At 46.9% G+C, this 12,903-nt stretch overlaps 1 protein-coding gene across 7 annotated transcripts in view; it reads right to left on the bottom strand.

Annotated features, from left to right (window-relative positions):
* Positions 1–165: 165 nt before the first annotated feature.
* PIP5K1B (phosphatidylinositol-4-phosphate 5-kinase type 1 beta) overlaps positions 166–12,903 on the bottom strand; it is a 257,847-nt gene continuing 245,109 nt past the window's right edge. For 4 of the 7 annotated variants that reach the window (XM_033924930.1, XM_033924935.1, XM_033924944.1 and 1 more), the window contains 3 exons: positions 4,924–5,129; positions 393–476; positions 211–298 (listed from right to left, as the gene is read on the bottom strand). In XM_033924930.1, coding sequence (XP_033780821.1) covers positions 226–298; positions 393–476; positions 4,924–5,129 — 363 coding nt within the window. In that variant the 3' untranslated portion in view covers positions 211–225. Of the gene's footprint in view, positions 299–392; positions 477–4,923; positions 5,130–12,903 lie in introns of all 7 variants that reach the window. The other 3 variants (XM_033924911.1, XM_033924921.1, XM_033924953.1) reach the window with 2 other exon arrangements.

The raw sequence follows: 12,903 nt of genomic DNA, 5'->3' as shown, positions 1-12,903 counted from the left end.
GTGGATTCTTCAACATCCAATATGCGATGGGGGGTGATCGGAGGAACGCCCCATCTGCCGGCTCGGATCGCTGGTGTGCGATCCCGACGCATGCGCAGACCATCTGTAGAACCGCCTGGAACTTATGGTTGGGCGGTATACAAGAATAAAGATGATTATTATTATCAATTTGTAAATCCCTTTGAACTTGTACTGTAAAAGTGTGATCAAGAAGTCCTGATTAGATTAGAAAATAATTGAGTGACTCACCCCGTCATAAACAAGTGCTTTCCAGGAGTGCTCCAGCCTCTTTATTAACCTAGTCATAAAATAATAATGAATGACATTCATTATACTTCTAGAAATGAGAGCTGTCCATTCCACTGTGTATCAGATCTGTCTGTTCGACTTACCTATAAGACTGAAGGATGTCAATGATTCCCATAAATAAAAGCAGCCTCTCTCCTCTATGGCTTTTTGCTGGAATACCTCCCATTCTGTGCACCAAAACAAAACAAAGACAGCTTCAGGACACTTTTGCAATTAAAGGATTTCATTATCTCTCCCTAGCAACTTACATTTGCTTTTTTGGTTTTCCAGATAAAGGGCATAAGCCCCAACTGGGGTTTTTTTTCTAAATCTTCCCAACCCCTTCCATATAATTCATTCTTCTTCCTCCCCTGTAGTAGAGCCTTTGCAGTGGCAGTCCTTCAAAGGAGCATGGTCAAGGTCTTCAAGGGAATCAGAGAATCCACAGCCCTGCCATGACACCATCTGTTTTCTGTTTGGCAAAATTAGTAGTGCCATCTCTCTCTCCTCCCCCTGCAGATCCAGCATCTTTCCCCCCCCCCTTTACTAGTAGCAATCACTGACAGGACAGTGATTATCACATAATGCCTCTGGTAGGCCTTGATGCCTTCCCTTTGCAGTGTCCATCCCCCTTCAATTCAACTTTCTGCTTCTGCATGGCAGGGCTGGGGTGAGACAAAAATGCCATATCATTGAAACGAAAAGTATCAAGAAAAGTGTGGAATAACTTGTAGGTCTCATGGCTCCACATCATTCTCTTCTTGGTTGGGCTAATAACATTTCAACGACCCCTCGTACAGGGCAAAATGCATTTGTTTTTTTAACCAGTATTGCTCTGCTTATAGAGTCTGTCTTTTTAAGGCGGTGGGGGGAGGGGGAGATGTGTGTGTCTCAGTTTCCGATTTTGGCCATGTTTTTACTACTACTACTACTACCGTATTTTCGCGGATATAACGCGCGCGTTATACGCGATTTTACCTACCGCGCATACCCCTCGCGCGTTATATGCCTGAGCGCGGTATAGAAAAGTTTTTAAACATAGTTCCCACCCCGCCCGACGCCCGATTCACCCCCCCAGCAGGACCGCTCGCACCCCCACCCCGAACGACCGCTCGCACGCGCTCCCACCCGCACCCGCATCCACGATCGGAGCAAGAGGGAGCCCAAGCCCTCTTGCCCGGTCGACTCCCCGACGTCCGATACATCCCCCCCCCTCCGAAGGACCGCCGACTTCCCGACAATATCGGGCCAGGAGGGAGCCCAAACCCTCCTGGCCACGGCGACCCCCTACCCCCACCCCGCACTACATTACGGGCAGGAGGGATCCCAGGCCCTCCTGCCCTCGACGCAAACCCCCCTCCCTCCAACGACCGCCCCCCCCAAGAACCTCCGACCGCCCCCCCAGCCGACCCGCGACCCCCCTGGCCGACCCCCACGACCCCCCCACCCCCCTTCCCGTACCTTTGGAAGTTGGCCGGACAGACGGGAGCCAAACCCGCCTGTCCGGCAGGCAGCCAACGAAGGAATGAGGCCGGATTGGCCCATCCGTCCTAAAGCTCCGCCTACTGGTGGGGCCTAAGGCGCGTGGGCCAATCAGAATAGGCCCTGGAGCCTTAGGTCCCACCTGGGGGCGCGGCCTGAGACACATGGTCGGGTTTGGCCCATGTGCCTCAGGCCGCGCCCCCAGGTGGGACCTAAGGCTCCAGGGCCTATTCTGATTGGCCCACGCGCCTTAGGCCCCACCAGTAGGCGGAGCTTTAGGACGGATGGGCCAATCCGGCCTCATTCCTTCGTTGGCTGCCTGCCGGACAGGCGGGTTTGGCTCCCGTCTGTCCGGCCAACTTCCAAAGGTACGGGGAAGGGGGGGTGGGGGGTCGTGGGGGTCGGCCAGGGGGGTCGCGGGTCGGCTGGGGACGGGCGGAGGGTTCTTGGGGGGGGGCGGTCGTTGGGGGGGGAGGGGGGTTTGCGTCGAGGCAGGAGGGCCTGGATCCCTCCTGCCCGTAATGTAGTGCGGGGTGGGGTTAGGGGGTCGCCGTGGCCAGGAGGGTTTGGGCTCCCTTCTGGCCCAACTACACAAAGGTACGGGGAAGGTGGGTGGGGTGTCGTGGGGGTCGGCCAGGGGGGTCGCGGGTCGGCTGGGGGATGGGCGGAGGTTCTTGGGGGGGGGCGGTCGTTGGGGGGAGGGGGTTTGCGTCGAGGGCAGGAGGGCCTGGGATCCCTCCTGCCCGTAATGTAGTGTGGGGTGGGGTTAGGGGGTCGCCGTGGCCAGGAGGGTTTGGGCTCCCTCCTGCCCGATATTGTTGGGGAGTCGGCGGTCCTTCGGGGTGAGGGTGCGAGTGGTCCTGCCGGGGGGGGGATGTATCGGCCGTCGGGGGGGGGCATCAGGCTTTCAGGATGGGGACAGACCTTCAAGGGGGGACAGGACTTCAAGGGGGGACAGTGCACGGAAAGTCAGGGGGGAGTGAACGGAGAGTCAGGACAGCGCACGGAAAGTCAGGGCAGTGCACGGAAGTCAGGGGGGGTGAACGGAGAGTCGGGACAGCGCACGGAAAGTCAGGGCGGGCGAAAGGAGCGTCGGGCATCATGCGCGTTATATGCCTGAGCGCGGTATAGAAAAGTTTTGGTACATATCATCGTGATTTCTGCGCGCTATACCCCTGTGCGCGTTTTACACAGGTGCGCGTTATATCCGCGAAAATACGGTATTTATTATTTCTATAGCAATAGTAGATGTACTAACATGCAAGAGATCGTCCATGCTTGAAAGCGCTTACAATCTAATTACGACAAACAGGACAAAAGAGGTGAATCTATACATACTGCTCAGGTAGGGACTTACAAGAGGAATGATAAGGTGGACAGGGTAGGGGACTATAGAGGGAATGACAAACAGATGTGGCTCACCAGGTACTATTTTGAGGCCCTCGGTATGTTACCATTGTTCTGGAACGTTGCCCACCTCACTGCTGTAACCTCATGCAAGCGCTTTCCTGTGTCTGTATGCGATTGTCCTCTCCACTCCACCTCACAATCACGTACAGACACAGGAAAGCGCTTGTGTGAGGTTACGGCAGTGAGGCGGGCAACGTTCCAGAACAATGGTAAGTAACATACCAAGGCCCTCAAAATAGTACCTGGCGGGTCACATCTGGTTAAGCGTGATACCCAGTACTTAACCATATAAGCTACACTGGGTAAAAACAAGACTGAGTTTTAAGCTGTCCCATTTATCTGATTAACTTTGGTATTTAAAAGTGGAATAACGGCATGTCGTAACTGCGTAAGTGCTGACTCCATCCCGGATCGCCCACAAATTTTTCAGCATAGGCGGTTAGAGGAGATATTCAGCAGCAATATCTCCAGAGGATGTGGTAAGAGCGGATAGCGTAGCTGGTTTTCAGAAAGGTTTTGGACAAGTTACTGGAGGAAAAAGTCCATAGTCTGTTATTGAGAAAGATATAGGGAAAGCCACTGCTTGCCCTGGATTGGTAGCATGGAATATTGCTACACCTTGGGTTTTGGGCAGGTACTAGTGACCTGGATTGGCCACCGTGAGAACAGGCTACTGGGCTTGATGGACCATTGGTCTGACCCAGTAAGGCTATTAATATTCCTGGATAGCCTCCACAAATGATTTAAATGACCAGGAGCATCTCCTGGCACCTTAAAATGCTTTAAAAATTGACCCCCCCCCTCCCCCCAGTTCACTACCTTTTTGAATTTCCGAAAGGAATGTTCTGCTCATAGCAATAGGAAGGGAATTCTACAGGCACGGTCCAAGATAGCAGAAGGCAGTATCCCAGGTAGTATCTAAATGAATGCACCCTGTGGAAGGGGGGAGGGGGAAAGCTTTTGGGGCTTATTTGTTGAAATAGTAACCACTTGTGTAAAATAGGCACCACTACCCTTTCCCTACACCACCAAGTATCCAGCTTCTCCATTTCTTTAACCTCCCTCCACCCAAGATGTCTAGCACCTCCTTTTTTCTTTCCTTAGCTCCTCCAGGAAGCACAATTTGGTGGATGGCATAGTGTAGCAGTCAGCATCTCTAAATAAGACTCAGTACAACCAGTATGGGACCATGAGCATCTGCTGTTCCAGGGGAGTTGGGATATGACAGGCTTGAACCACATGGACGATGAAGACCTACTGCTGGCCATACTGAGCCTTATTTAGAGATATTAACTGCAGCACCAGTTCTGCTCCCCCCCCCCAAGATGATGTCTCTGCTGCCAATAACCAGCAGTAACTGGCCCATGCATGAGCCTTGATAACAATAGCCAACTTGATTCTTCCTAGTTCCACCCAGATCTCTTTTGATGGACACCAGGCCCTAAGTATTAGGCACCGAGGATAATTTTGAGCCCTGCCTTTCTTAGATGTCTCTGATCAGACAGCCGTTACACATTTATTTAATTGATTTCCCTGTTTCCTTTCACACAGTTTATACTCCTCCAGCACTGCTTCGCAGTTTATACTCCTCCAGCACTGCTTCGAGCAGTGTTTGGTTCAGCCTTCTCATCTGGGCAGAGGGGCTACGATTATTACTACAGGGACACTCCCGAGCTCTGGATGGCATCAGCTGAGATCTGAAGGCAGCCATTTTGCTAGCTGGATTCCACCCATCAGCCTTACGTGTTTTCTGAGACGTCCACATCGACAGCTTTCCCAGAGGCCTGAATGGATTCCATGGCTGTAGAATAAAGCACTTTTTGTCCCCCTGGGCGTTTGCTGTCTGTTGTACTCTGAGCATTTTCCCCGTCTTTCTCTTTGGAAGTATGGTCCAAGATGTGAACACCCAATAGAAGACTGTAGTCCATGATTTTAAAACTTTCCAAAACCTGTGGGCACCAAGAAAGAAAAGAAAAAAAAAGTGTGATCAGGGTGTTGTGACTAAAATCAGCATGAAATGCCAGCTGTGGATGCTATAGAAGACTGAACACTAGACTGAAAGTGCCTTCTTTTCAAAACATTTTCTTCCACATTCCATCGCTAGGGAAAACAGAATACTACTTGTCAATAAATTGGGCTGTTTTTACTTTGCAAGATTTTACTAAAGAGAGGTTGGTCCAGAAACCCAAGTTAATCTTATCTAATTTTTTTAAAATTCATAGCTGGGCAACATAGGTGTTCTTCAGGACCAGGAGGGCTGGAACAGAGGCTTCCCCAAGATTTACCCTCAGCACTGCTCCTTTGGCTGGCAGAGATCACGCAAGCACAGCTGCTGTGTTTCGCCTACAACGGTTTGCCCTTATTTTTATGCATCAATGTGAACAAATAAATATCTAATAGGACCTTTTTAAAAAAAAAATTAACATTAGAATTGAAGCTGATGTCTCGATGTACTGAAATATATTCTATAAACTGAATTAACATCTACTTTGATGTTTCCTGCAAGGGAAAATACCATATAAGCTGTGATCTTGAAGGACAATCATAGATTTATTTTTATAACTATTCTTTCCAACCCATGGGAAGTTGGAAAACAATCTACAAAAGGGCTGAGAAATATCTGCCCATCGAGTTCATCTAGTGCTGGCATTGTGTCTTAAGTGAATTAATTTTTTTTTATCCCATTGGCTTTTTTCTCCATGCTTTAAAATGGTTAGGTACCAATGATTATGCAGCTGTAGTGCCAGTGTAAGGATCTTGTATCTGTGAAGTGATCTCTCTTACAATTCAGTATGACTGTGTGGGGTAGTGATATTGCTATTTCTCAACACCTAGCAAACTCACTGACTCAATCGCTCAGTACTGTCACTGCTGTCAGGGCTTATGCTAGTTTGGGGTTTTTTTTAATTTTTTTAAAAATGGCACAGATATTTTGTGTGTATTACACACACAAAATATTTGCCCAATAACAAAAAAAGAAAAAAAAAGCCCCCCCCCGACAAAGCACCCCCTCCCTCCCTTCTCAAACCAAAAAAATGGCAGGAGAAATGCCCACTCTCCCCATGCGAACTGATATGGCAGGAGGGATGCCCACTCCTGCCGTTGGGCCCCCCCTGCTCCCGACTTAAAGTTACAGGGAGGGGAACAGTGATAGAAATTGGGGTTAGGGTTAGGTTAGGGAAATTGGGAGGAGGGACCAGAGCACGAGGGGGGAGGGCCCGATGGCGGGAGGGAGTGGGCATCCCTCCTGCCATATCAGTTCGCGCAAGGAAGACGATGGCAGGAGGGAGTGGATATCCCTTCTGCCATTTTTTTGGTTGGGGAGGGAGGGAGGGGGCACTTTGTCAGGAAGGGGTTTTTTTTTTCATTGGGCAGATATTTTGTGTGTATAATACACGCAAAATATCAGTGCCATTAAAAAAAAAATACAGGCAGACCTATCGGTAACACAGTTACTGACAGATCTACAGCAGTCGGGTTTTAGGATCGTAAAACCTGATGCAAAATAGCCAAGCAAATGTTAGTGAATCAATCGTTTGGCTATTTTGCATGGGGGGTTTCTAAATTTGCATGGCCAGATCGGAAAATGGGCGATCAAGGGGAAAGCACGCGGTGTGCCATTTAGTGAATCGGATCAGTTAGCAGCGATCGTCGCTAAACCTGTGGTTGATCGCTGGAATAGTCTTCCACTGCATGTGATCGAGGCCAGCAGCGTGCCTGATTTTAAGGCCAAATGGGATCGTCACATGGGATCTATTCACAGGGCGAAGGTAGGGGAGGGACATTAGGGTGGGCAGACTAGATGGGCCTTGGCCCTTATCTGCCGTCTATTTCTATGTTTCTATGATTCTATGTGAAAACAGGTTTAGCGACGATTGCTGACTTTAGTGAATCGTGGCCCTAGACATGTGAGTGAGGCAGGAATTCAATGAGCCAACTGAGGTGTGAATGGAATAGTTAACATTAAAATCCTAATGAGGATACATAAATGTTGAACAAAACTGGAATTGCTAAGGATTTCTCACAAAATCATTCATAATTTTTTTTATTTTCTTCTACGCATCTTTATCATGTAAGTATAGACAAGGAATATAAAAAGATGCATTGGTGAAATTGCAGGGCAATGAATGATTTTTTACCATTTAGCACCTGGAATGTCAAAGGCTCTGCAAAGCATATACATATATGAATGGACTGTTTAAAAATATGTTCTTCTTTGCTTCTCAATCACCACAGATAAAAACTTAAGTTACATTTCCAAACTTCACTAATAGACACACACTCAACTTTAGCAATATGCCCGTATGTATTTTGGTCACGGTTTCCCCTTAGAATTCTAGTTTATTTCTTTAAGAACTAACAAATATCTAAATAACTAAACTACAGACCTTTTATCTGAATTTTAAGCGTTGTTTTGTTTTAATTTTCCCTATGGAAATCAGCAAGAAAATACTTTTTTCTAGCCATATACTAAAGCCTTTCCGGAAGGTTCCCCTGCCCTGCAACTGAACTTCAGTGAAAGTATCAAAGATGATCAGTCCCATATTTTACTCATATTTAATCAACATTTCCTCTCTGCTGAACTACAAGAGCCCTTTTAATTGTTTGAAATGAACTTAAGAGAACGCCCTAAAGGAAAATCACTGCCAAATATCTCACTGAGTCAGTGCTCTTAAGATAGCATCCTTTCCATTTGTTCTGAATTCAACCAGCCCCATTGAGTTGTACTTTTTTTTCGGTTAAGAAATATGCCGCTTAAAAGTAAGGCTGATGCAAATTGCTTTTGCAAAAATCAAAAATACATTTTCTCTTTCATCTGCAGGTATTCATTTATGATTCCAAATTGTGCTTTGACTGAGCTTAGCAAATCACTCACTTCATCAGGGACAGACTCGGTCATTCTTGATTTTATTATACTGCATTCAATAATTTGTAGGCCTGATTTCTCAAAAGAAAAAAAGGGAAATAAATAAAAAGGTAAAACTTGTGTCCACAGATGTAATTTGGGTACATTTACTGCAAGTAACCTTAGAGAGTTTACCAATCCTGCTTTTTCTTGGTTTCAGCTGAAATCAAATCTGTGGCCAAAATTCATCAACCGGTTTCAACTGTAACCAAACCAAGCATGATGACCCCTAAACCAAACTCTGCCTCCTCCCTTCCCTCGGATAGGAGTAGCCTCTCCCAGGCCTACATCACTAGGCCACCTGGGAAGAAGGAGTTACAGGTGAGTGGGTGGTAAGCACTGGACAGACCTATTCTTATCTGGGGGTGGGATCAAGGGAGGCTGCTCCTGTTCATTGGGGATGTGGAGGAGGAGGAGCTCTCCTGAACTACAGGCCAAAAATTGATTTTGGGCTGATTTTGGTGCCAAAGCTGATATTCGGCCAGCCTCTAGGCTGTACACTTGCACTCAAGAAAGACTCCATACAAAGCCCAAATTAATCAAGGGCAGACATATTTGAAATGGGGGACACATTTGATATGATGCTACTGTAAGTGGATTACTTTACATTTGACCTCGAGTTCAATGCGGTTTACAATTAGTGTCAAAATATCAGAAAAGAATAGCTAATACAACTTCAGTATGGACCTAAAGACACGGTCAAAACTTAGAAAGGTAACTAATACAACCCTAGAAACTGAAAGAAATTCATCTTCTAATAATTGTATTTGATGAAGGTAACTTATTTAATCAACTATTAATTTAACATAAACTTCTTAAACAAAAAAAGTTTTTAGTTGCTTACAAAACAAGATATGATTTTCCTGGTCCTAAATTTTACAGGTATCAGTTTCCACCACTTGGTAGATTGATAAGAAAACCAAACAGAGTAAACTGACTTGTATATTATTTTCCTGCAATTTGGATAATTTAAAATCATAAATTCTCTTCAATTTAAGACTGAATTAGGGGGGGGGGTGTTAAACTGACTAATTCCTTCATGTAGCTTAGGGTTATACCATGTAAAATAAGAAAAGTTAAAGAACAGAGGATTCTCTAATTACCATTTTCCTTTTCATTTGTGTGGGGTGAGGGTGAGCTTCATGATCCCTCTTTCTGAAGTAGAAATGTACCTCAGGTCCTTCTGCAGTAGCTCTGCTTTGGTTTACAACCAAGAACCAAGCACAGTTTTGAGTATATAAACTCAAATGCTTGACACCTTTGATAAGCACTACAAACGTACACCAAATCCCCAGTTCTGCAGGAATAAGGGAAGGATGCAGCACTTTATGGAACATTTACACATGCTATAAACAGCATCTGTGTTGATGGCAACAACCATAGGGTGAGTGTCTAGTGGAGTAGTAGAGCTGATACTAAATATGTCCAAGACTGAACTGCTCCTCTTTCCTCATAAACCCTCTGTTCCTCCTCCTCCTTTCTCAATCTCTGTAAATAATACTGTCATTGTTCCCGTCTCCTCTGCTCACAACCTTTGAGTCATCTTAGATTCTGACCTCTCATTTTCTACGTATATCCAACAAACTGCTAAGACCTGTCGCTTCTATCTCTTCAATATCACCAAAATTTGCCCCTTCCTCTCTGAACACACTACCCGGACCCTTGTCCAAGCTCTTGTAACCTCATGCTTAGATTACTGTAATCTACTAGTAACTGGCATCCCTCAGTGTCGCCTCTCCCTCTTGCAATCTGTGCAAAACTCTACTGTGCGACTCATCTTTTACCAGCCTCACTACGCTCATGTCACTCCTCTCCTTAAGTCACTTCACTGGCTTCCTATCTGCCATCGCATACAGTTCAAGATCTTATTGCTGACCTACAAGTGTGTTCATTCTACTGTCCCTCCTCGCTTCTCTCTCCTTATACACCTCCCAGAGAACTCCGTTCCTCAGATAAGTCACTCTTAGCTGTACCCTTTTCCTCCACTGCCAATTCCAGACTTCGCTCCTTTCATCTAGCTGCCCCCTATGCCTGGAATATATTAACCCGAGTTTGTCCGTCAAGCCCCTTCCCTTGTTTAAAAGCAGACTGAAAACCCACCTTTTTGATATAGCTTTCAATCCTTCACCCTACTCCTCTGCCCTCCAACCAAGCCCACTGATTAACTGTTCCCCTTAACTCAGGGATCTCAAAGTCCCTCCTCGAAGGCCGGAATCCAGTTGGGTTTTCAGGATTTCCCCAATGAATATGCATCGAAAGCAGTGCATGCACATAGAACTCATGCATATTCATTGGGGAAATCCTGAAAACCTGACTGGATTGCAGCCCTCAAGGAGGGACTTTGAGACCTCTGCCTTAACTGTATCCATGACTTCCTGTTTGTCTGTCTTGCCTGTTTAGATTGTACGCTCTTTTGAGCAGGGACTGTTTTCTTACTCTTTGTGACTCTGTGCAGCGCTGCGTGTGTCTGGTAGCGCTATAGAAATAATTAATAGTAGTAGTACCTAGCAGTACTTACATCTTCCTTGTCAACACACAGTCTCTCCACCACTAAGACTCATGCATTGCTTCTTTGTGGCAACACAATAAACTGGGATCTCATGGAATCTCACCATGCACCATGGAATCTCATGTGGCATGGATTTGCCACTGTGTGGACACAATTTTGTCAACCATGCCTCAACTATGGGTCAAACCACATCAGCAGAAAGGACCAGGACTGGGGGTTACAGGAGTACAAACAGTGCAACTGTCATGAGCCCCCAGAGCCCTGGCATTTTTAACACTGGCCCTGGATAGTTTGACAACCCACCTACAAGAAAGTTACTCCAGTACAAAACCTGCAACCATGCGTACCACTGAGTTTGAGGTAGCCTTTGCACAAGTCTCACAAAGAAATCAGAATGTGCAGAATATTCAACACTACCACCAACTAAACCTCAGATATTGCATCCTCCAAATCCCTTGGTGACAAGCAGGTGATGACAAGAAAAAACTGGATGCTTCTGCAAGACTTTAGCCACAAATTTGCACATACGCAGCCCACATGTGATAGCTGTTTGATGTTTGTTAGGATAGAGGAACAATGGTCTGTGTCTAGATGGAGACAGGTACTGAAGAGAGACCCCCAAAATTGACCACTCTCTCCACAGCCTACCAGGTTACCACTTGTGGCTGACCATCTAACAATGCAGTTGAAATATCAAATTTTTTTTGTATGGCAGCTACTAGGAGAAACATCCTAGCTTTCTGCTATGTGTAGAGAGATAATTTAGAAAAGATGTTCAACTGAGAATATTGTGGCCGGGCCAGGCCCCCAGGTGAGTGGGCAACCCCGGTGAGAAGGCTTCCAGATGAGGTGCAGGATGCGCAAGGAGCCACTGCCCGCAGCTGTGTGCACCACATCAGTGAGAAAGAAGGAGCCAGCCTGAAGATAACACCGGGGGTGGCATAAAATGGCCAGGCGGGAGCAGGCCAGAAGGTAAGGCATAGCATAGAGGGAGGGAGACAACAAAGGTAGGGGGAATTATTTTATTTTTGAATTTTGTGATTGAATTATGTCAATTTTGAGAATTTACATCTGCTGTCAGTGTGCTTTGTGTAGTTTAATTTTGTGGTTAACCATTATGTGCTGTTAATAAGATTATATTGTGTATCTGTGAAAAATGAATGGAAAAAATAGTGTTACAATTAGTACTATTATGGGGCGGGGTCTGGAGTGGAGATTGGGTAGAGATGGGCAGGGTCTTGCCCACGACTTAGCCCAGCGTTCTTCAACTGCCGGTCTTTTATTTCTGCCGGTCCATAGGTGCAAAAAGGTTGAAGAACACTGCTCTAGCACACATTCCCCTGGGTCAGTCACACTGTATCTTCCTCATCTGTATCACTGGGGCTATAGTCCATTAGGTCTCCTGTTTCACTTTCCACCTCCCATCCCCTTTCCTGGGTGTTTAGGACAGATTCAAAGGAGAATTCCTCCTGGCTGGAGCTATCCTCTAGCCCAGGGGTGCCCAACGCGTCGATCGCGATCGACCAGTAGCTCAGGAAGGCAACTCGAGTCGATCGCACTCGTGTTGCCGTCCTGATCTACGGGCCGATCAGCCTTCCTCTCCAATGTTCTCCCTAGGGCCTTTTAGCTGGGCGGTCCGCCCAGCTGTCATCTGCCGCTGCTGAACATTAAAAAAAACCCCCAAAAAACCGGCTTGGAGATTTCAGTCCCTAGCGAACTTATGCTCCGGGCTCTAACGTGTGCGTGCAGGCTTCTCTTCTCTTCCCTCCGAAACCGGAAGTTATGTCCGGGGAGGGGGGGGGTGGAGAAGGGAAGCCTGCACGCACATGTTGAGAGCCCTGAAGCAAGCGTTTGCTATGGGCTAATGCGGGAGACAGGTTAGTGAAGCATTTGTTCTTGTTCCTGCCGGGTCCTGCCTACTTTCTGTTTCCGCGAAGGCAGGACCCGGCAGCATTTCCCCCAATAGGTTGATCAGCCTTCCTCTTCCCGACGGCAGAATTGACGTCGGGGAGAGGAATGCTGGTTGGCCGAAGCAGGGAGAGCTTGGGGCCTGTTATTGGTGGTGTTTGGGTCCTGGTCCCCGATGGTAATGGCAGTGGCAGTGGCTTGGGGGAGGGCAGGGAGAAAGAAAGGGCAGGGAAGAGGAAGGAAAAGTTGGGGGGAAGGAATGAGGTCTGGAGGAGAAGAAGCATACAGGCTAAAAGGGAAGAAAGATTGTATGCACAGTCAGAAGAAGAAAGTGCAACCAGAGACTCATGAAATCACCAGACAAGGTAGGGAAAATGATTTTATTTTAAATTTAGTGATC

The sequence above is a fragment of the Geotrypetes seraphini genome, chromosome 1, assembly GCF_902459505.1.
Source record: "Geotrypetes seraphini chromosome 1, aGeoSer1.1, whole genome shotgun sequence".
Classification (NCBI taxonomy): Eukaryota; Metazoa; Chordata; class Amphibia; order Gymnophiona; family Dermophiidae; genus Geotrypetes; species Geotrypetes seraphini.
This window is presented reverse-complemented; position numbering and strand designations above follow the sequence as displayed.